At 55.8% G+C, this 19,927-nt stretch overlaps 6 protein-coding genes across 15 annotated transcripts; all 6 read right to left on the reverse strand.

Moving 5' to 3' along the window:
* Positions 1-1,503: 1,503 nt before the first annotated feature.
* Positions 1,504-4,996, reverse strand: ABB37_01866 (putative mitochondrial ATP-binding cassette protein subfamily G, member 2, putative (ABCG2); the record flags this gene model as incomplete). 2 transcript variants are annotated; one of them, XM_015798533.1, is made up of 1 exon in its annotated part: positions 1,504-4,996. In XM_015798533.1, exon 1 carries the CDS (start codon positions 3,496-3,498, stop codon positions 1,504-1,506), a length of 1,995 nt encoding a protein of 664 aa, XP_015662011.1. In that variant the 5' UTR covers positions 3,499-4,996. The 2 variants fall into 2 exon arrangements, with proteins under 2 accessions (XP_015662011.1, XP_015662010.1); XM_015798532.1 differs by having other exon boundaries at positions 1,504-4,027.
* A 962-nt stretch (positions 4,997-5,958) lies between these two features.
* ABB37_01867 (putative mitochondrial ATP-binding cassette protein subfamily G, member 2, putative (ABCG2)) lies at positions 5,959-8,482 on the reverse strand (the record flags this gene model as incomplete). Of its 2 annotated transcripts, none has more annotated exons than XM_015798535.1 (1): positions 5,959-8,482. In XM_015798535.1, the coding sequence occupies exon 1, from the start codon at positions 7,951-7,953 to the stop codon at positions 5,959-5,961; it is 1,995 nt and encodes a 664-aa protein (XP_015662013.1). In that variant the 5' UTR covers positions 7,954-8,482. The 2 variants fall into 2 exon arrangements, with proteins under 2 accessions (XP_015662013.1, XP_015662012.1); XM_015798534.1 differs by having other exon boundaries at positions 5,959-8,119.
* Positions 8,483-10,413: 1,931 nt separating this feature from the next.
* On the reverse strand, positions 10,414-12,991 carry ABB37_01868 (putative mitochondrial ATP-binding cassette protein subfamily G, member 2, putative (ABCG2); the record flags this gene model as incomplete). 2 transcript variants are annotated; one of them, XM_015798537.1, is made up of 1 exon in its annotated part: positions 10,414-12,991. In XM_015798537.1, the coding sequence occupies exon 1, from the start codon at positions 12,424-12,426 to the stop codon at positions 10,414-10,416; it is 2,013 nt and encodes a 670-aa protein (XP_015662015.1). In that variant the 5' UTR covers positions 12,427-12,991. The 2 variants fall into 2 exon arrangements, with proteins under 2 accessions (XP_015662015.1, XP_015662014.1); XM_015798536.1 differs by having other exon boundaries at positions 10,414-12,534.
* A 588-nt stretch (positions 12,992-13,579) lies between these two features.
* ABB37_01869 (hypothetical protein) lies at positions 13,580-15,901 on the reverse strand (the record flags this gene model as incomplete). 2 transcript variants are annotated; one of them, XM_015798539.1, is made up of 1 exon in its annotated part: positions 13,580-15,901. In XM_015798539.1, exon 1 carries the CDS (start codon positions 15,386-15,388, stop codon positions 13,580-13,582), a length of 1,809 nt encoding a protein of 602 aa, XP_015662017.1. In that variant the 5' UTR covers positions 15,389-15,901. The 2 variants fall into 2 exon arrangements, with proteins under 2 accessions (XP_015662017.1, XP_015662016.1); XM_015798538.1 differs by having other exon boundaries at positions 13,580-15,506.
* An 820-nt stretch (positions 15,902-16,721) lies between these two features.
* On the reverse strand, positions 16,722-17,468 carry ABB37_01870 (cyclophilin; the record flags this gene model as incomplete). Of its 3 annotated transcripts, none has more annotated exons than XM_015798542.1 (1): positions 16,722-17,468. In XM_015798542.1, the coding sequence occupies exon 1, from the start codon at positions 17,292-17,294 to the stop codon at positions 16,722-16,724; it is 573 nt and encodes a 190-aa protein (XP_015662020.1). In that variant the 5' UTR covers positions 17,295-17,468. The 3 variants fall into 3 exon arrangements, with proteins under 3 accessions (XP_015662020.1, XP_015662019.1, XP_015662018.1); XM_015798541.1 differs by having other exon boundaries at positions 16,722-17,465; XM_015798540.1 differs by having other exon boundaries at positions 16,722-17,463.
* A 932-nt stretch (positions 17,469-18,400) lies between these two features.
* Positions 18,401-19,282, reverse strand: ABB37_01871 (hypothetical protein; the record flags this gene model as incomplete). Of its 4 annotated transcripts, none has more annotated exons than XM_015798546.1 (1): positions 18,401-19,282. In XM_015798546.1, the coding sequence occupies exon 1, from the start codon at positions 19,007-19,009 to the stop codon at positions 18,401-18,403; it is 609 nt and encodes a 202-aa protein (XP_015662024.1). In that variant the 5' UTR covers positions 19,010-19,282. The 4 variants fall into 4 exon arrangements, with proteins under 4 accessions (XP_015662024.1, XP_015662023.1, XP_015662022.1 ...); XM_015798545.1 differs by having other exon boundaries at positions 18,401-19,264; XM_015798544.1 differs by having other exon boundaries at positions 18,401-19,255.
* Positions 19,283-19,927: the final 645 nt, after the last annotated feature.

A 19,927-nucleotide genomic window follows, 5' to 3' on the forward strand; every position in this document is an offset into this window, starting at 1 on the left:
TCTGTTCTCTTCTTTTTAGGCCGCACTCGCGGTACAGTGTGCGTCGAGGATTTCGCTGGTCATACACAGTAGTCAAACCACCGCACACCACGCACCAATGCGTAGTGCCCCCCAACTCCGTACAAAACTCCGTTCGACAGCCTCCCCATGCAAGAGCGCCTCTGTCCACCTCCCTGCGCTGTTTCGCCGCTTCTTCACGACTCCCGCAGGTAGCCCGCACGCCGATCGAGAGACGCCGTCACCTCGCATTACACCACGTTAGACAACACGAAAGGAAAATAGCAGTAGGAAAATAGCAGGAGTTGAGGCTGCGACGGCAGACGGCACGCGCCGTCCGCGCTTGTGTGCTTCGTCGCGCACTTCGCCTCACCGGAAAGGGAAAAGAAGAACGGAATTCAAATCTACACATAATTATATATATAATCATATACAAATATAGAAACCAGTACCGATCAACAACCTTAATGCGCGCGGGTGGGTGCTCCGTTGCGCTGCTGACACATGCGCTGGACAACCCGTTTAGAGCGGGGTCCACTCCCGCTAGAGATCAAGAATAAGAAGGATAGGAAGTCAAGAATCGAAGTGATTGCACGACATTTAGGGAAATACATAACTAGCGAGTACCTGGCATCAATGTCCCCATCAAGGCTACTCATTGTTTCTTCACTATCTAGTATCTGCCCCAATTCCGTTCTTCTTTATCTGTCGTGTTTGTCGTCGGACTTTTTCTCAGAGAGTATCGCATTATGAAGTGCAAGGAAAACAAAACTCATGGTTCTTTTTAAGGATCCCATGGGTCCCTGTCGTGGGAGGGACCGGGGGTGGGCGGGTGGATTTCAGCGAAAAACCGGAGTTTCTCTCGATGCTGAAAACAACTGTGCCAGGCAAACCAGAATACGGAAGAACCAGGATTCAGGAGGTAATAGAAAAGGAGAAGATAGTTTAGAGCATTACCCTAAATGACCGAGATCCGCCAATCTCTCCGCTGCCAATCACATTCAACTCATTTTTTCCGTCCCTTCCATTCCCCTCGCAGGCTCACAAAAAAAAAAAAACAATCCAACGTTACTCTGAGTCAATAATAACTTGAAACTTCGTTCAACGCAAGTACGGAAAAGTAGAGGAGAAAATTTACTAAAAGACAATGGAAGAAAATCAGGCATGACGCGCTTCGATTCACTTAGGTGAGACAACGAGGGAATTACAAATAATAATAATAGAATAGAATAACATAACAGACGCCTCCTCTCGCTTCACTTCCGTCCCGTCCAAACGAGGTTGCGCGGGACAACAAAACCAACACCGAAACGAACAAAGAAGAAGAATAACAGCGGAGGAGCGGAGAGACAACAGCCACGCCACCACAGGCTATCGATTACGTAAGATCAACACCGAACGGAAGCGTGGCCACCTCAGATTCGGCGAACAATAAAACGTCCACCGCCCACGTCAAACAGACACAACGGTACACACACACACACCGAGATACACATGCAGATTTGCCTAAGTCTTCGCATGACCGGCCCTAGAAAGAGCGATGACGCTGATAATGTGGCACAAGAAGAACATGATGGCCAGCGACACCCACATCCACACGTCCGTCGACTGTGGATCGCCGTCGAAGCCGAGAAGGCGCAGCACAACCTTGCCATCGCGTGCCTGGTTGATGCAATAGGCATCACCTTTATTGTAGTTGTTGCAGGCCACGTTGCGAACATTGTTCAGCTCGTTTCGAAGCACCAGGATGTACCCGTGGCGCATGAAGGACGGCTTCTCCAGCCAGTACCAGTAGGGGCGAAGCCGCTCCGTGCTCGCAAACAGACCACCCGCCATCGCAAGAGGAAGAAGGATAAGGGGCGCCATCGCAGCGGCAATCAACAGGGATGGGAAACTGGAAGATATCGCAAAACCGAGACCGCTGGCTACCTGCGACACCATCGAAATGGCGCCGAAGTAATAGAAGAACTCGCCAGGCTTGCGGTAAAGCCCCACCATCCAGTAGAGAATAGCGCACTCCACAAAGATAAAGAAGATCTGCAGCGGGAACTCGGCAAGACTGCGACCAACGTAGTATAAGAGCGGCGAGTAGGCGCCAGCCTGCTGCTCACGTGTGTAGACGGCGCGAACACGTTCGAAGGCGTCGATCATGATGAAGGTGGAGCCCATCGCACGGTTCATCACCGTCATGAAGAGCATGCCCTCACGATCCTGTATGCCCTCCACGTTGTCGCGTACGTGAAGGAACACCAGGCCCACCACAACGGCAAAAAATGTGGCCTGAGAGGCGAGCGAGAAGATGTACAGCCGATCACGCGAGATCTCAATCACGCTGCGACGCGTCAGCTCATAGAACTGCACAAAAGGCGAGCTGCCAAACTTCTTGATGTACGCGTCCAGAAACTTGGCCGCACTCGACTCACTGCGACTCTTCGCGAGACGCACCGCGGCCGTGTGCGGGCTGCGCGGACCGTTCTTCAGGTACTTGCGCCACCGCTTGATCAGGATCGTGCTCGTCACGGGGTCCTGCAGCATCACCATGAAGTAGTCCGTCGGCGTGTACTTCTCCGGGCACGGAAAGCCGATGGACTCGAAGTAGCCCAGCGAGGCAGCCATCGTGCCGTGGTACGCAACGCGGCCCTGCGTCATCAGCATCAGGTCATCGAAGTAGGACAGCACCTCCGCAGTCGGCTGGTGGATCGTGTAGATGATCGTGCGGCCCATCCGCGACAGCTGCCGCAGCAGGTGCACGACCTTTGCGGACGTCACGGAGTCCAAGCCGGACGTCGGCTCATCCAGCAGCAGAATCTTCGGGTCCACGATCAGCTCGATGCCGATGTTGCAGCGCTTCCGCTCGCCACCGGACAGACCGGCCTCCAGACCGGGAATGCCGATTTTCGTGTCGCGGCAGTGTTGCAGGCGCAGCACCTCCAGCGCCTCCTGCACACGCGCCTCCGTCTCCGCGCGGTCAGTGCCACGACGCGTGCGCAGCGAGAACCACAACGCATCGTACGGCGTCGACAGCGACGAGACGATGTCGTCCTGCGCCACGAAGCCCATCGCCTTGCGGTAGTGCCGCTCGTACTCCACATCGCCGAGCTGTCGACGGCCGCTCAGTTTCAGGTGTCGGTCCTCCGCCAGCCGATCACAGATAGCGTTCAGGAACGTCGTCTTGCCGGCACCGGACGAGCCAAGAATGGCCAGGCAGCGGCCAGGCAGCGCGGTCCCTGTCAGCCCGCACAGAATCCGCAGCTCGCCAGCGCTGTAGTTCAGCTTGCGCCACGACATCGGCAGGGCAAAGTTGCCCGACACGCTGCCCGTCTTGAGCGTGCCCGGGTCGAAGTCCGCAACGGAGCCCTGCACCTGGAAGCCGTGGCCCACAGAGGCGGTGCGCTGACGAGGGACCTCGTCGTTTGCCCTCTTGGCGATCTCGTCCTCATCAAAAGGGTCGTTGGCCAGCGGCTGCGGACGGTTCCGCGGAGGTGGGTTTCCTCCCTCCATGTTTTCGAGATGCTCGTATGTATGTATGTATTTGGACGTGGCCTCCTCCGTCTCACACGATGTGAAGGAGCTGGAAGGCAGGTATGTACTGAGCACAAGGGCAGGAAGAGGCGTAAAGGAGGACAAGGTCAGTGCCACGACGAAAGGAAGCGGACGTATATCGCACTACCGTAGATAACAATGATGATGACAAGAAGAAAATCAAGAAAAATGAGATGTGGCGGAGAAGGAGAAGGCGGTACGAGGCAGGCACCAACGAAGCGAGAAGGGAGAGAGGCAGGTCGCACGGAGGAGAGGTTTCAGCGACAAAAGTGGAAGCGAAGAAAAGAAGAAGATGAAGTCCCGGCCGATGAGCTCGCTCTCGCGCGTTCTCTCGAACGTGCGTTGCGGGGGAGGGGAATGGGGGAGAAAACACTAATAATAACGAAGTGGTGGGGGGAGATGTTGTGGGTGTCGACGTACACAGGGCGAACGCAAGAAGACAAAAGCAGCAGAAAGCGTCACTGGGCTTGACCGTTGTGCGTGCAGCTGACCCGGAAGGGTTCACACGGGCAGGAGCACAGCAGACAGCAGAAAACGAATGAGAGAAGACAGAGGAAAGGCAAGAGGGGGAGAGCGAGATTCGTTTCATGGAGAAGAACGGGGGAAAAAATGGGAATACATCACCAGCTACAACATTTGTTTTTGCTTGTTGCTGTTGTTGTTTTCTTCTATGTTGTTTGGCCATAGGGAGATAGAACGGAGGGTGCAAGCACGTAATGCGTTACGCCGCGGTTACGAGGAGCACGGTGTCTTCCACACATCAAGCACAGAGACACAGATGCGAGAGAGTGCAGGCAAGCAGCTCCCCATTGTCATGTGCGGCACCTCGAGAAACCGTTGTGATGTGCAACAGATGCGGGTGAAAGGGGAAAAGAAAAAGAAGCAGCGGCTTCCTTTATCACTTCCCCTGTTTTCTCTGTTCTCTTCTTTTTAGGCCGCACTCGCGGTACAGTGTGCGTCGAGGATTTCGCTGGTCATACACAGTAGTCAAACCACCGCACACCACGCACCAATGCGTAGTGCCCCCCAACTCCGTACAAAACTCCGTTCGACAGCCTCCCCATGCAAGAGCGCCTCTGTCCACCTCCCTGCGCTGTTTCGCCGCTTCTTCACGACTCCCGCAGGTAGCCCGCACGCCGATCGAGAGACGCCGTCACCTCGCATTACACCACGTTAGACAACACGAAAGGAAAATAGCAGTAGGAAAATAGCAGGAGTTGAGGCTGCGACGGCAGACGGCACGCGCCGTCCGCGCTTGTGTGCTTCGTCGCGCACTTCGCCTCACCGGAAAGGGAAAAGAAGAACGGAATTCAAATCTACACATAATTATATATATAATCATATACAAATATAGAAACCAGTACCGATCAACAACCTTAATGCGCGCGGGTGGGTGCTCCGTTGCGCTGCTGACACATGCGCTGGACAACCCGTTTAGAGCGGGGTCCACTCCCGCTAGAGATCAAGAATAAGAAGGATAGGAAGTCAAGAATCGAAGTGATTGCACGACATTTAGGGAAATACATAACTAGCGAGTACCTGGCATCAATGTCCCCATCAAGGCTACTCATTGTTTCTTCACTATCTAGTATCTGCCCCAATTCCGTTCTTCTTTATCTGTCGTGTTTGTCGTCGGACTTTTTCTCAGAGAGTATCGCATTATGAAGTGCAAGGAAAACAAAACTCATGGTTCTTTTTAAGGATCCCATGGGTCCCTGTCGTGGGAGGGACCGGGGGTGGGCGGGTGGATTTCAGCGAAAAACCGGAGTTTCTCTCGATGCTGAAAACAACTGTGCCAGGCAAACCAGAATACGGAAGAACCAGGATTCAGGAGGTAATAGAAAAGGAGAAGATAGTTTAGAGCATTACCCTAAATGACCGAGATCCGCCAATCTCTCCGCTGCCAATCACATTCAACTCATTTTTTCCGTCCCTTCCATTCCCCTCGCAGGCTCACAAAAAAAAAAAAACAATCCAACGTTACTCTGAGTCAATAATAACTTGAAACTTCGTTCAACGCAAGTACGGAAAAGTAGAGGAGAAAATTTACTAAAAGACAATGGAAGAAAATCAGGCATGACGCGCTTCGATTCACTTAGGTGAGACAACGAGGGAATTACAAATAATAATAATAGAATAGAATAACATAACAGACGCCTCCTCTCGCTTCACTTCCGTCCCGTCCAAACGAGGTTGCGCGGGACAACAAAACCAACACCGAAACGAACAAAGAAGAAGAATAACAGCGGAGGAGCGGAGAGACAACAGCCACGCCACCACAGGCTATCGATTACGTAAGATCAACACCGAACGGAAGCGTGGCCACCTCAGATTCGGCGAACAATAAAACGTCCACCGCCCACGTCAAACAGACACAACGGTACACACACACACACCGAGATACACATGCAGATTTGCCTAAGTCTTCGCATGACCGGCCCTAGAAAGAGCGATGACGCTGATAATGTGGCACAAGAAGAACATGATGGCCAGCGACACCCACATCCACACGTCCGTCGACTGTGGATCGCCGTCGAAGCCGAGAAGGCGCAGCACAACCTTGCCATCGCGTGCCTGGTTGATGCAATAGGCATCACCTTTATTGTAGTTGTTGCAGGCCACGTTGCGAACATTGTTCAGCTCGTTTCGAAGCACCAGGATGTACCCGTGGCGCATGAAGGACGGCTTCTCCAGCCAGTACCAGTAGGGGCGAAGCCGCTCCGTGCTCGCAAACAGACCACCCGCCATCGCAAGAGGAAGAAGGATAAGGGGCGCCATCGCAGCGGCAATCAACAGGGATGGGAAACTGGAAGATATCGCAAAACCGAGACCGCTGGCTACCTGCGACACCATCGAAATGGCGCCGAAGTAATAGAAGAACTCGCCAGGCTTGCGGTAAAGCCCCACCATCCAGTAGAGAATAGCGCACTCCACAAAGATAAAGAAGATCTGCAGCGGGAACTCGGCAAGACTGCGACCAACGTAGTATAAGAGCGGCGAGTAGGCGCCAGCCTGCTGCTCACGTGTGTAGACGGCGCGAACACGTTCGAAGGCGTCGATCATGATGAAGGTGGAGCCCATCGCACGGTTCATCACCGTCATGAAGAGCATGCCCTCACGATCCTGTATGCCCTCCACGTTGTCGCGTACGTGAAGGAACACCAGGCCCACCACAACGGCAAAAAATGTGGCCTGAGAGGCGAGCGAGAAGATGTACAGCCGATCACGCGAGATCTCAATCACGCTGCGACGCGTCAGCTCATAGAACTGCACAAAAGGCGAGCTGCCAAACTTCTTGATGTACGCGTCCAGAAACTTGGCCGCACTCGACTCACTGCGACTCTTCGCGAGACGCACCGCGGCCGTGTGCGGGCTGCGCGGACCGTTCTTCAGGTACTTGCGCCACCGCTTGATCAGGATCGTGCTCGTCACGGGGTCCTGCAGCATCACCATGAAGTAGTCCGTCGGCGTGTACTTCTCCGGGCACGGAAAGCCGATGGACTCGAAGTAGCCCAGCGAGGCAGCCATCGTGCCGTGGTACGCAACGCGGCCCTGCGTCATCAGCATCAGGTCATCGAAGTAGGACAGCACCTCCGCAGTCGGCTGGTGGATCGTGTAGATGATCGTGCGGCCCATCCGCGACAGCTGCCGCAGCAGGTGCACGACCTTTGCGGACGTCACGGAGTCCAAGCCGGACGTCGGCTCATCCAGCAGCAGAATCTTCGGGTCCACGATCAGCTCGATGCCGATGTTGCAGCGCTTCCGCTCGCCACCGGACAGACCGGCCTCCAGACCGGGAATGCCGATTTTCGTGTCGCGGCAGTGTTGCAGGCGCAGCACCTCCAGCGCCTCCTGCACACGCGCCTCCGTCTCCGCGCGGTCAGTGCCACGACGCGTGCGCAGCGAGAACCACAACGCATCGTACGGCGTCGACAGCGACGAGACGATGTCGTCCTGCGCCACGAAGCCCATCGCCTTGCGGTAGTGCCGCTCGTACTCCACATCGCCGAGCTGTCGACGGCCGCTCAGTTTCAGGTGTCGGTCCTCCGCCAGCCGATCACAGATAGCGTTCAGGAACGTCGTCTTGCCGGCACCGGACGAGCCAAGAATGGCCAGGCAGCGGCCAGGCAGCGCGGTCCCTGTCAGCCCGCACAGAATCCGCAGCTCGCCAGCGCTGTAGTTCAGCTTGCGCCACGACATCGGCAGGGCAAAGTTGCCCGACACGCTGCCCGTCTTGAGCGTGCCCGGGTCGAAGTCCGCAACGGAGCCCTGCACCTGGAAGCCGTGGCCCACAGAGGCGGTGCGCTGACGAGGGACCTCGTCGTTTGCCCTCTTGGCGATCTCGTCCTCATCAAAAGGGTCGTTGGCCAGCGGCTGCGGACGGTTCCGCGGAGGTGGGTTTCCTCCCTCCATGTTTTCGAGATGCTCGTATGTATGTATGTATTTGGACGTGGCCTCCTCCGTCTCACACGATGTGAAGGAGCTGGAAGGCAGGTATGTACTGAGCACAAGGGCAGGAAGAGGCGTAAAGGAGGACAAGGTCAGTGCCACGACGAAAGGAAGCGGACGTATATCGCACTACCGTAGATAACAATGATGATGACAAGAAGAAAATCAAGAAAAATGAGATGTGGCGGAGAAGGAGAAGGCGGTACGAGGCAGGCACCAACGAAGCGAGAAGGGAGAGAGGCAGGTCGCACGGAGGAGAGGTTTCAGCGACAAAAGTGGAAGCGAAGAAAAGAAGAAGATGAAGTCCCGGCCGATGAGCTCGCTCTCGCGCGTTCTCTCGAACGTGCGTTGCGGGGGAGGGGAATGGGGGAGAAAACACTAATAATAACGAAGTGGTGGGGGGAGATGTTGTGGGTGTCGACGTACACAGGGCGAACGCAAGAAGACAAAAGCAGCAGAAAGCGTCACTGGGCTTGACCGTTGTGCGTGCAGCTGACCCGGAAGGGTTCACACGGGCAGGAGCACAGCAGACAGCAGAAAACGAATGAGAGAAGACAGAGGAAAGGCAAGAGGGGGAGAGCGAGATTCGTTTCATGGAGAAGAACGGGGGAAAAAATGGGAATACATCACCAGCTACAACATTTGTTTTTGCTTGTTGCTGTTGTTGTTTTCTTCTATGTTGTTTGGCCATAGGGAGATAGAACGGAGGGTGCAAGCACGTAATGCGTTACGCCGCGGTTACGAGGAGCACGGTGTCTTCCACACATCAAGCACAGAGACACAGATGCGAGAGAGTGCAGGCAAGCAGCTCCCCATTGTCATGTGCGGCACCTCGAGAAACCGTTGTGATGTGCAACAGATGCGGGTGAAAGGGGAAAAGAAAAAGAAGCAGCGGCTTCCTTTATCACTTCCCCTGTTTTCTCTGTTCTCTTCTTTTTAGGCCGCACTCGCGGTACAGTGTGCGTCGAGGATTTCGCTGGTCATACACAGTAGTCAAACCACCGCACACCACGCACCAATGCGTAGTGCCCCCCAACTCCGTACAAAACTCCGTTCGACAGCCTCCCCATGCAAGAGCGCCTCTGTCCACCTCCCTGCGCTGTTTCGCCGCTTCTTCACGACTCCCGCAGGTAGCCCGCACGCCGATCGAGAGACGCCGTCACCTCGCATTACACCACGTTAGACAACACGAAAGGAAAATAGCAGTAGGAAAATAGCAGGAGTTGAGGCTGCGACGGCAGACGGCACGCGCCGTCCGCGCTTGTGTGCTTCGTCGCGCACTTCGCCTCACCGGAAAGGGAAAAGAAGAACGGAATTCAAATCTACACATAATTATATATATAATCATATACAAATATAGAAACCAGTACCGATCAACAACCTTAATGCGCGCGGGTGGGTGCTCCGTTGCGCTGCTGACACATGCGCTGGACAACCCGTTTAGAGCGGGGTCCACTCCCGCTAGAGATCAAGAATAAGAAGGATAGGAAGTCAAGAATCGAAGTGATTGCACGACATTTAGGGAAATACATAACTAGCGAGTACCTGGCATCAATGTCCCCATCAAGGCTACTCATTGTTTCTTCACTATCTAGTATCTGCCCCAATTCCGTTCTTCTTTATCTGTCGTGTTTGTCGTCGGACTTTTTCTCAGAGAGTATCGCATTATGAAGTGCAAGGAAAACAAAACTCATGGTTCTTTTTAAGGATCCCATGGGTCCCTGTCGTGGGAGGGACCGGGGGTGGGCGGGTGGATTTCAGCGAAAAACCGGAGTTTCTCTCGATGCTGAAAACAACTGTGCCAGGCAAACCAGAATACGGAAGAACCAGGATTCAGGAGGTAATAGAAAAGGAGAAGATAGTTTAGAGCATTACCCTAAATGACCGAGATCCGCCAATCTCTCCGCTGCCAATCACATTCAACTCATTTTTTCCGTCCCTTCCATTCCCCTCGCAGGCTCACAAAAAAAAAAAAACAATCCAACGTTACTCTGAGTCAATAATAACTTGAAACTTCGTTCAACGCAAGTACGGAAAAGTAGAGGAGAAAATTTACTAAAAGACAATGGAAGAAAATCAGGCATGACGCGCTTCGATTCACTTAGGTGAGACAACGAGGGAATTACAAATAATAATAATAGAATAGAATAACATAACAGACGCCTCCTCTCGCTTCACTTCCGTCCCGTCCAAACGAGGTTGCGCGGGACAACAAAACCAACACCGAAACGAACAAAGAAGAAGAATAACAGCGGAGGAGCGGAGAGACAACAGCCACGCCACCACAGGCTATCGATTACGTAAGATCAACACCGAACGGAAGCGTGGCCACCTCAGATTCGGCGAACAATAAAACGTCCACCGCCCACGTCAAACAGACACAACGGTACACACACACACACCGAGATACACATGCAGATTTGCCTAAGTCTTCGCATGACCGGCCCTAGAAAGAGCGATGACGCTGATAATGTGGCACAAGAAGAACATGATGGCCAGCGACACCCACATCCACACGTCCGTCGACTGTGGATCGCCGTCGAAGCCGAGAAGGCGCAGCACAACCTTGCCATCGCGTGCCTGGTTGATGCAATAGGCATCACCTTTATTGTAGTTGTTGCAGGCCACGTTGCGAACATTGTTCAGCTCGTTTCGAAGCACCAGGATGTACCCGTGGCGCATGAAGGACGGCTTCTCCAGCCAGTACCAGTAGGGGCGAAGCCGCTCCGTGCTCGCAAACAGACCACCCGCCATCGCAAGAGGAAGAAGGATAAGGGGCGCCATCGCAGCGGCAATCAACAGGGATGGGAAACTGGAAGATATCGCAAAACCGAGACCGCTGGCTACCTGCGACACCATCGAAATGGCGCCGAAGTAATAGAAGAACTCGCCAGGCTTGCGGTAAAGCCCCACCATCCAGTAGAGAATAGCGCACTCCACAAAGATAAAGAAGATCTGCAGCGGGAACTCGGCAAGACTGCGACCAACGTAGTATAAGAGCGGCGAGTAGGCGCCAGCCTGCTGCTCACGTGTGTAGACGGCGCGAACACGTTCGAAGGCGTCGATCATGATGAAGGTGGAGCCCATCGCACGGTTCATCACCGTCATGAAGAGCATGCCCTCACGATCCTGTATGCCCTCCACGTTGTCGCGTACGTGAAGGAACACCAGGCCCACCACAACGGCAAAAAATGTGGCCTGAGAGGCGAGCGAGAAGATGTACAGCCGATCACGCGAGATCTCAATCACGCTGCGACGCGTCAGCTCATAGAACTGCACAAAAGGCGAGCTGCCAAACTTCTTGATGTACGCGTCCAGAAACTTGGCCGCACTCGACTCACTGCGACTCTTCGCGAGACGCACCGCGGCCGTGTGCGGGCTGCGCGGACCGTTCTTCAGGTACTTGCGCCACCGCTTGATCAGGATCGTGCTCGTCACGGGGTCCTGCAGCATCACCATGAAGTAGTCCGTCGGCGTGTACTTCTCCGGGCACGGAAAGCCGATGGACTCGAAGTAGCCCAGCGAGGCAGCCATCGTGCCGTGGTACGCAACGCGGCCCTGCGTCATCAGCATCAGGTCATCGAAGTAGGACAGCACCTCCGCAGTCGGCTGGTGGATCGTGTAGATGATCGTGCGGCCCATCCGCGACAGCTGCCGCAGCAGGTGCACGACCTTTGCGGACGTCACGGAGTCCAAGCCGGACGTCGGCTCATCCAGCAGCAGAATCTTCGGGTCCACGATCAGCTCGATGCCGATGTTGCAGCGCTTCCGCTCGCCACCGGACAGACCGGCCTCCAGACCGGGAATGCCGATTTTCGTGTCGCGGCAGTGTTGCAGGCGCAGCACCTCCAGCGCCTCCTGCACACGCGCCTCCGTCTCCGCGCGGTCAGTGCCACGACGCGTGCGCAGCGAGAACCACAACGCATCGTACGGCGTCGACAGCGACGAGACGATGTCGTCCTGCGCCACGAAGCCCATCGCCTTGCGGTAGTGCCGCTCGTACTCCACATCGCCGAGCTGTCGACGGCCGCTCAGTTTCAGGTGTCGGTCCTCCGCCAGCCGATCACAGATAGCGTTCAGGAACGTCGTCTTGCCGGCACCGGACGAGCCAAGAATGGCCAGGCAGCGGCCAGGCAGCGCGGTCCCTGTCAGCCCGCACAGAATCCGCAGCTCGCCAGCGCTGTAGTTCAGCTTGCGCCACGACATCGGCAGGGCAAAGTTGCCCGACACGCTGCCCGTCTTGAGCGTGCCCGGGTCGAAGTCCGCAACGGAGCCCTGCACCTGGAAGCCGTGGCCCACAGAGGCGGTGCGCTGACGAGGAACCTCGTCGTTTGCCCTCTGCGGCCTCGGCTTCTCTTTGTGCCCCACTGTGTCTGCGACGGCGTTGTTCGGCGTGGACGCCTTCGCCGTGTCTTGCGGATGCGCGGTGCTGCCCATGGCGTGGAAACCAGGAAAGGGTACGTGTGAGAGGGAGGATATGACGAAGGGAATACGTTTGGGAGGATGGAGGGGGCGCGGCTAACGTCTGAACAAGAACACCAAGGCTGCACGAAGTGCTCACAGATGGTTGGAAGCAGGAATAATAATATAGTTGAAATCAGCAAGAGGAACAGCAGAAAAGAAAGCAAGCAAGCAAGAGGAATAGGAATAGGAGTAAAGGCCTGTGTTGCGCAGCAGCGAATACACCGCGAGGCAGTCAAGGAGGAACAAAAAAAGCCCAGAAAATGGGGGAGATATCGTTAGGAATGTGTCTGTGTGTGTGTGTGAGTTGAAGTCGAGCAACAGAAAAGATTAGAGTTACGCCTTCACTGCACTCGCGTGGCCAATGCCGGGCACGAGGGAGTGAAATGGATTCGGATAAAAAAGAAAAAGGGGCTGACAACGTCGTCTGTCTTGCGCTGCCCACTTCTCCCCCATCAAGCACTGAGAAACAATATAGGAGCCGCACGGACGCCTGTTTGAACCGAGGGAGAAGGGAAAAATGATAGCGTTAGGGGCAGGCTAGCGAGTGACGGGAGCGACGGCGTAAATAGCGGAGAGGCGCCGTTTCACATCGGATAAAGAAGGAGACACAGGCAGGAGAGACGTAGGCCAGTTTAAGAAGGAGTCAACAGGCGTGTCCGTGCGTCTCGCAACAGACAAGGTAAAACCACTGCGAAGACGCCATTCGCACCTACGCCTATCGTGAGGAAACGAGAAGCGTCCCTTGTCTTTGCATTTGCTTGTCTCGGGCGCGATGTACGACGGCAGGCGGAGTTTGGATGCGTCGGCGCCTCCGACGGCCGGAGCAGCGACGATGATGCACGCGCACGCAGAGAAGAAGGCGCAGACGCGATAATAGAATTCACGGCTCACTGCCCACATCGTGCTGAGCCGGTCCGTTACATTTCCTTGTATATGTTTTTTTACTTTTACTTTTACTTTGATCCCTTTGAACGCCATCCCCGCAGCGATCCTTGTGGCCCCGTGAAGCACGTGAAGCCCCTCCCGCAAAACGGAAAGAAGAGAGAGATAGAACCCACAAAAAGCCAAGAAAGCACCGTGTATGTGAGTGTGCATCCACACACGCACCCACCCACCCATACGCACCTCACCACTCCGCATCAGCCCCTACTCCCCAGTCCGATGGACGGTTCTCCGCCACCGCCCTCAGCAGCCCCACCTCCGCCAAGTCTACGGTCCCACGAACGCCTCCGAACACGTCACGGTGGTATGTATGGATCACTGCGGCAAAGGCCAATACCGCCTCCATGAGCGACGTCGGCCCTTGTCGTGTCGGCAGCAACGTCTCACTGCTGCCTTGCCGAAAGCGCACGTAGAAGTACGGCTCACCGGTGTCACCGACACACAAGGCGAGGTCCTGCGTCTGCGTCCCCGTCTGATACCCAAACCGCACGTACTCGCTCAGTCCTTTTACGGACACGCGCAGGACGTGCAGGAGGAGATGGGCGTCGCACGGGTACCCGCTGCGCCACGTCGCCGCGTCGCCGCCACTCGCGTGGTAGGAAACCAAAAATCGCTGCTTCGCAAAGGTGCGTAGACGGTCCACGACGTACTCGCGCATCGCCGTCAAAGCCGCGTTGGTGGGCTGCGCGACGGAGGAGGCGGGGGAGGGGAAGGTGCCGCTGATGTCCAGCCGCGCCTCGAGCGCCAGTCGTTGGTCGTAGCGGAGGGCGGTGTCGAGTTCCTGCATCCCTTGCTGGGCCTGGCGGCAGTACGCCTTCTCGCGTAGGAGGGCGGTCAGCTTCGACTCGAGTTGCGGGCTTGCTGGCACACTGAAAGACGGTGCTGCGCTCGTCGTGCCCCACCAGCTGCCGGGCCGAGCCTGCGACGGTGCCGTGGCTGCGGCGGTGGCAGTCGGGGCAGGCAGCAGCTCCTGTAGCGAGTGGTGGCAGTCGTAGGCTTCGATTTGGTGCTCGTTGAACCAGCGGTCGCACTGGTCTATGTCGTCGATCAGCTTGCGGCACACGTCGCTCATCCACTCCCGCGTGCGCTGCAAGGCTTCATCGACGTGGGAAATCCCCAGCTCTGCCCAGGGCAGCGTGGAGGGCGTCGGTGCGGCACCGACGCTGGCAAACGGGAAAGACGATGCGGCTGCCGCAGAGTCCGCACCACCACCACCGCTGCGATTGGAGCGGCGCTGTACCCCGCCGCCTTCATAGGTCACGCTCAGCGCATCCCTACCGACGACATCGACGTCGCTCTGACAGATGTTGTCCTCCGCGGTGCCGCGGTAGCGCACACCAGCGCCGTCAGCGACGGAGAGGCGCTGCCGCTGCTGTTGCCGGACGTGTGCGGCTTCGTAGGCCAAAAAGGCGTTGAGGTCGTTGTCGGTGCGCATCGGGCGCCGCTCGTCGAAGGCGCTCGTGCGATCCGCAGCGGTGGCCGCTGCGCCGACGCCGTCGCTCGTGTGGCGCAACGCCTCCATCGAGGTGAGGGATATCGGCTGCTGCCCCGCCGCGCGACGGCGAGCCCAGGCGGGGACCGCAATCGTTGAGATGTCCTTTTCCGGCTTCTGCCCACCACGCTTTCCACGCGACTCGCGTGCGCGAGAAGCTGCGCCGTCCGCGCCGTCCACCGGGGAGGCACTGGAAACACGCACGCCAGCGCACAGGTACGCTAGTCCGAGCAGCCCCGCGCAGCACAGGCCGAGGCAGAGCAGACCACTGCGCGCGTGATCGATCCAGTTTTCAGAGATCACCTCCACCAACACATCATCAATCCACACGTGTTGAATGGGCCGCGGGTGGCGCCAAATGTTGTAGGTGCAGGCAACGTACAGCCCGAGCAGGAGAACGGTGAGGACTGTCAGCTGACGTATGCGGGCCTGTCGGCCGTAGTGCGGCCCACGTTTGCGGCGCTCCTCGTGGATGAGTCCCCTATAATACGAGTAGCGCATCAGCACGTTTCTCCACTAAGAGTGTTTCCCTTCTTCATAGAAATAAAGAATTTAGTCTAGCTTTAAAAGGTTCGTTTGAGTTCCTCTCAAAAAGAAAACCAAGAAGAAAAAAAGAAGCTTACACAAAGGGAAATCAAAGGAGAAGCGTACAACGGTGATCTTCTTTTTTCGCTGCTGTATTCTGGTGGTTACTGTTGCTCCTGACCGTCTGAAAGCAGCAGAGGGGAGGGAGGGAGGGGACTACGACGCAGTTGAGTTTGCTGGTTGCACGTGTGGAGCGAGTCGGCTGGTTGTATTTGCGCCCTCTAAAGATCAGCAACGTCCACGTCGCGCCCGCGCTTTCTTTATCACCAGACCGGCAAGAGAAAAAAGCAAGCTGGGCGGACAGGCACACACACACACACGCACGCACGCGCAGTCCGCAACCAGAAGGAAGAAGCCTCTCGTTTATTTCGGGGGCTTCCTCTGGCGTCAACAACTTTATGTGTTTACGTCAGCGAATTGTTTAAAAGCTGCGGGGAGGGGCGAGGGGGGGAGACGTTCATGCAACACACAGCGAAAAATAGCCGGCGAGTAGATTAAGCGACGAAGAGTAGAAAGGAGAGCGTTGGGGGGAAAGAGAGACAGCAAAAAAATATTTAGAAAAAGGGCTATCAGTTTCTATTTCCCGCTGCGTGGATGATCAGCGGTGCGGAAAGACCCGCGGCAGTCACATCTCTCCCAACTTGAATGGTTAGTGGGAAACACCACGAGAACTCGTGAATTTGAACGAACGAAGAGTAAAAATTCTACCAGCTCCTTTTCATTTCATTCCGGTAATGCGAGAGAGCGCGCATGGGCATCTGTTCTGGTCATCGTCCTTTCGCCGCTGTGTCAAGCCACCTGTGTGTGTGGTGGGGGGGGGTCTACACCCCGACACGACAGCAGCACCTCGGAAGTCTAAAGCACTTGCCTCGCCAACTCACCACCTGCTTCATTGGATACTATACTTTTGTTTCTTCCACTTTCTGCGATATTCGAAGCCCATTAAAATCACAAAACAAGAGAGAGAGAAGAAGGGTTGTTTGTGAGCGTGTTTCGCTTTACCTCCGTCTTTTTCCTTTCTGCGCTGTCTTACAGTGCACAACGGTGCGCACACAAGAGCCGCTTCTTCGTGGTTGCTCCTGCGGCGGCGGTGGCGGCGGTGGCGGCCACCCCCACGTTGGCGTGCGTGTACGTGGGCAGCTCAGTGCCTGAGCACACTCGCGCACACACCACCAAAGAAAAAAAAACACGCAAACGCGTTGGCGGGCGTCTGTTTCCCTTTCCTTCTTCCCGCGCGGGGCCTTCGCCTCTACGCCACGACGCCGCTGTCCACCACCTTCACCGTCTTGACCGGGAGATCGCGGTTATTCGTTTTGGTGCGCTCGATGCGGCGCACGATGTCCATGCCGTCCACCACCTTACCGAACACGACGTGACGCCCGTCCAGCCACGGCGTCGCGGCCGTCGTGATGAAGAACTGCGAGCCGTTGGTGTTCGCGCCCGCGTTGGCCATGGAGAGCGCGCCGACGAAGTGTTTAACGTTGAAGTTCTCGTCCTCGAACTTGGCGCCGTAGATCGACTTACCACCGGTGCCGTCGAAGTTGGTGAAGTCGCCGCCCTGGATCATGAAGTTCTGAATGACGCGGTGGAAAATGGAGTTCTTGTAGCCGAAGCCGTGCTCGCCCGTGCAGAGCTGCCTGAAGTTCGCCGCCGTCTTGGGCACCTCTTTGCCGAAGAGACCGATCACAATGCGGCCGGCGGGTTCGTCGCCGATGGTGATGTCGAAGAAGACCTTGTCGGTCACCACCGGCTCTGCGGAGACCACGTTGCAGACGGTGAAGATCACCGCCGCGAGGAGGGCGAGGGCCACGACGGCGCGCATGATGCTGCGAGGGCGCCTGTTGGGGAAGAAAAGCGTCGTGGTTGGACGACACCGCTTAATCGGCTGGGCGAAATGAAAAGGGGTTTCTCTTTTTTGATTGAATACCGCAGAGGTCGACACGTAGTTGATGAAAGGCAGCGAAGAAGAAGAAGAAAGAAGGCTCTTTTGCTCTCCTTCGTTAACGCAAGCGATGCGAGGAGGATTTATCCAATAGAGAGAGAGAGAAGGAGTTGGTAGTGGCGGCAGCAGCGGTGGGGCCACGCCGAGCACGTATGCAGCAGCGCCAGAAGCAGCAGAAGAAAGATGTATGAAATGAATCGGGTTGGAGAAGAAAGGGACGTTTCTTTTTCCTTAGAGAGGGAGTTCGAGAGAGCTTCAATACATATATATATATATATATATATATGTATATATGTATATAAAGGTAAAGATGTTGAACAGCAGGATACTGCAAAGAGGCCAGGCAGGTTGGCATAGCCAAGTCGGTCAAACAAAGAGGAGGCGTTCCGCCGCTGTCTACGCCAGTTGATTGGAATTGAAAGACGAAGCACAGACGACCTTGTCTGTTTCTATTTTCCCTCGCCACACGCAGGAAGACACACTTCCTTTTGTTCTTGCCACCCGCAGAAAGAGGAGCCCCTTTTAGGAGTTAATCCCGTTCCGTGCAAAGGCCGACTTGATGAATATGTATATGTATATATATATATATATGTGTGTGAGGACAGGCGATCCTTCGCCGTCCGCCCTCCGTTCTACTGTACATCACCTAAAGAGAGGGGGGTAAATGAAGCGGGCAACACGTGTGAAGCCACAAACAGGAGGGGAGAACACAAAAGGCTCTTTTTTGAACAACGCCAGAAGTAAAAGAAGTCGCGCCATCACGCGGCGTCCTCTACCTCTGTCGCATCACCTTTTCGTCTTCACCCGCCGGGGCTACGGGGTGGGGAGCACACGGGCAGGCAGCTGCGCACGACCCCAGAACAACATCAAAACCAGTAATAATAAAAAACGCTTGGAAGAACGAGCAGAGAAAGCACCAACACAAGCAGGAGAGGGCGAACAGACACGAACAACACAGCACGGGACTGCCATCACCACCACCCATCTTAGGCACGAGCAGCTCCGGCGCCAACCTTCACCGCTCGCGTACTCGCCTCCCCGCGCTTACTCGACGGCGGTTGCTGCGGCTGCGGAAGTGACGACTGCTGTTGCTGCTGCAGCAGCTGCTGCTGACGCTCCTGGTCCGCCAGTAAGCGCGACCGCGCCGCCATCGTCACCGTGCCCAGCACGTTCTTTCCCTTCCCATCGCCGCCGTCTCCCCAAAAGTCATCCGTCGTCGTGTGGTACAGCAGCAACGCTGCCTGCGTATTCAGCAGCACCGCGCGGGCGGCTTCGTTTTGCTTGAACTTCAGATACGTGCCGAGCAGCATCACGTCTACCTTCACTTTATTCCAGTTACTCCGCTGATAGCCTTCCGCCTCAGCGGTCTTGACGAGTCGGTCAAGCGACCACACCGTCGTCGCCTCCAATATCCACTGCTCGGCCGGCGTGTCCTTGAAGCGCTCGCACAAGAAGTAGTGGTGGAGGGAGGGGTACTGCACGTGCCGGACGACGAGTGGGGTGGGGGAGAGGGGGCTGAGGAGGCCGTACTGCGCGTCGTGCACCTCGTAAAAGGCCACGATGTTGGACTTCTTGGACGACGCTGATTTGGACATGGCGGACCTTTATATAAAGTTGGGAAGGCGTGAGGAAGCGTGTCTAGTTGGGACGGCAAGGGACTGGGAAAAAAAGAAAGGAGAGGTCCACGATGTGGTGCGTTGTGCGCGTATGCGTGATTGTCGTACTTCTTTCGTATACTATTATTATTTTCGGTATTGCTTCTGGCCACGTCGGTGCCGTTCCTCGATCCCGACAAAAACACTTCAACTATATTTTGTGGGTATAATATATACGTGGCTGCCTTGCCGTCCTCCGAAATGCAGAGCAACGACGCATTCGGAAACAAAAAGAAAGGGGCAGAGATCAGATTGGAGGAAACAAGTAAGCGGCGATCTGTGTCGGCAGAGACAACGACTGGGACTGCCCCAATGGCACAACCCAACTTTCTTTTTCCAAAATGAGAAAAGTCAACGGGCGAGATACTCCCCACGCACGTCACGAAGCGCACGCGACAGGCGCCCCACAGCGAGCTGGATCCCAAGACCCGCGCAATCTTATCCATAGAAAAAGCAAAGAGCAACATCGGTGAGCCAAGCGGTGACCGCCTTCCTCTCGCCCCCTCTCCCGCTCCTCCACCTATCGCCGCGACAACCGCCCGCCTACGCACAATCCACGGCAGCGCGCACGAAGTTTGCTCGCTCCCTCTCCCCGATGTGCGTGCGGCTTGTAGCTTGGACAACAAAGTATGGAACGACAATAATAATAATAAAAAGTAAAATAAAAAGAAAGACAACACGCGTGTGTGGCGGGCGTGCGGCCGCCGTGCACGCACCCCCACTGTTGATGCGTCGCCTCTTTCCCTTTCTAAGGGACAAACACACCTTCCGAAACCGCAGAGGACGAAGAAAGGCACAGCGCACAAGAGCTACACGAAACAGCGTACAAAGACCATAAAACGGCAACACAAGGTGTGC

The sequence above is a fragment of the Leptomonas pyrrhocoris genome, assembly GCF_001293395.1.
Source record: "Leptomonas pyrrhocoris isolate H10 chromosome Unknown, whole genome shotgun sequence".
Classification (NCBI taxonomy): Eukaryota; Euglenozoa; class Kinetoplastea; order Trypanosomatida; family Trypanosomatidae; genus Leptomonas; species Leptomonas pyrrhocoris.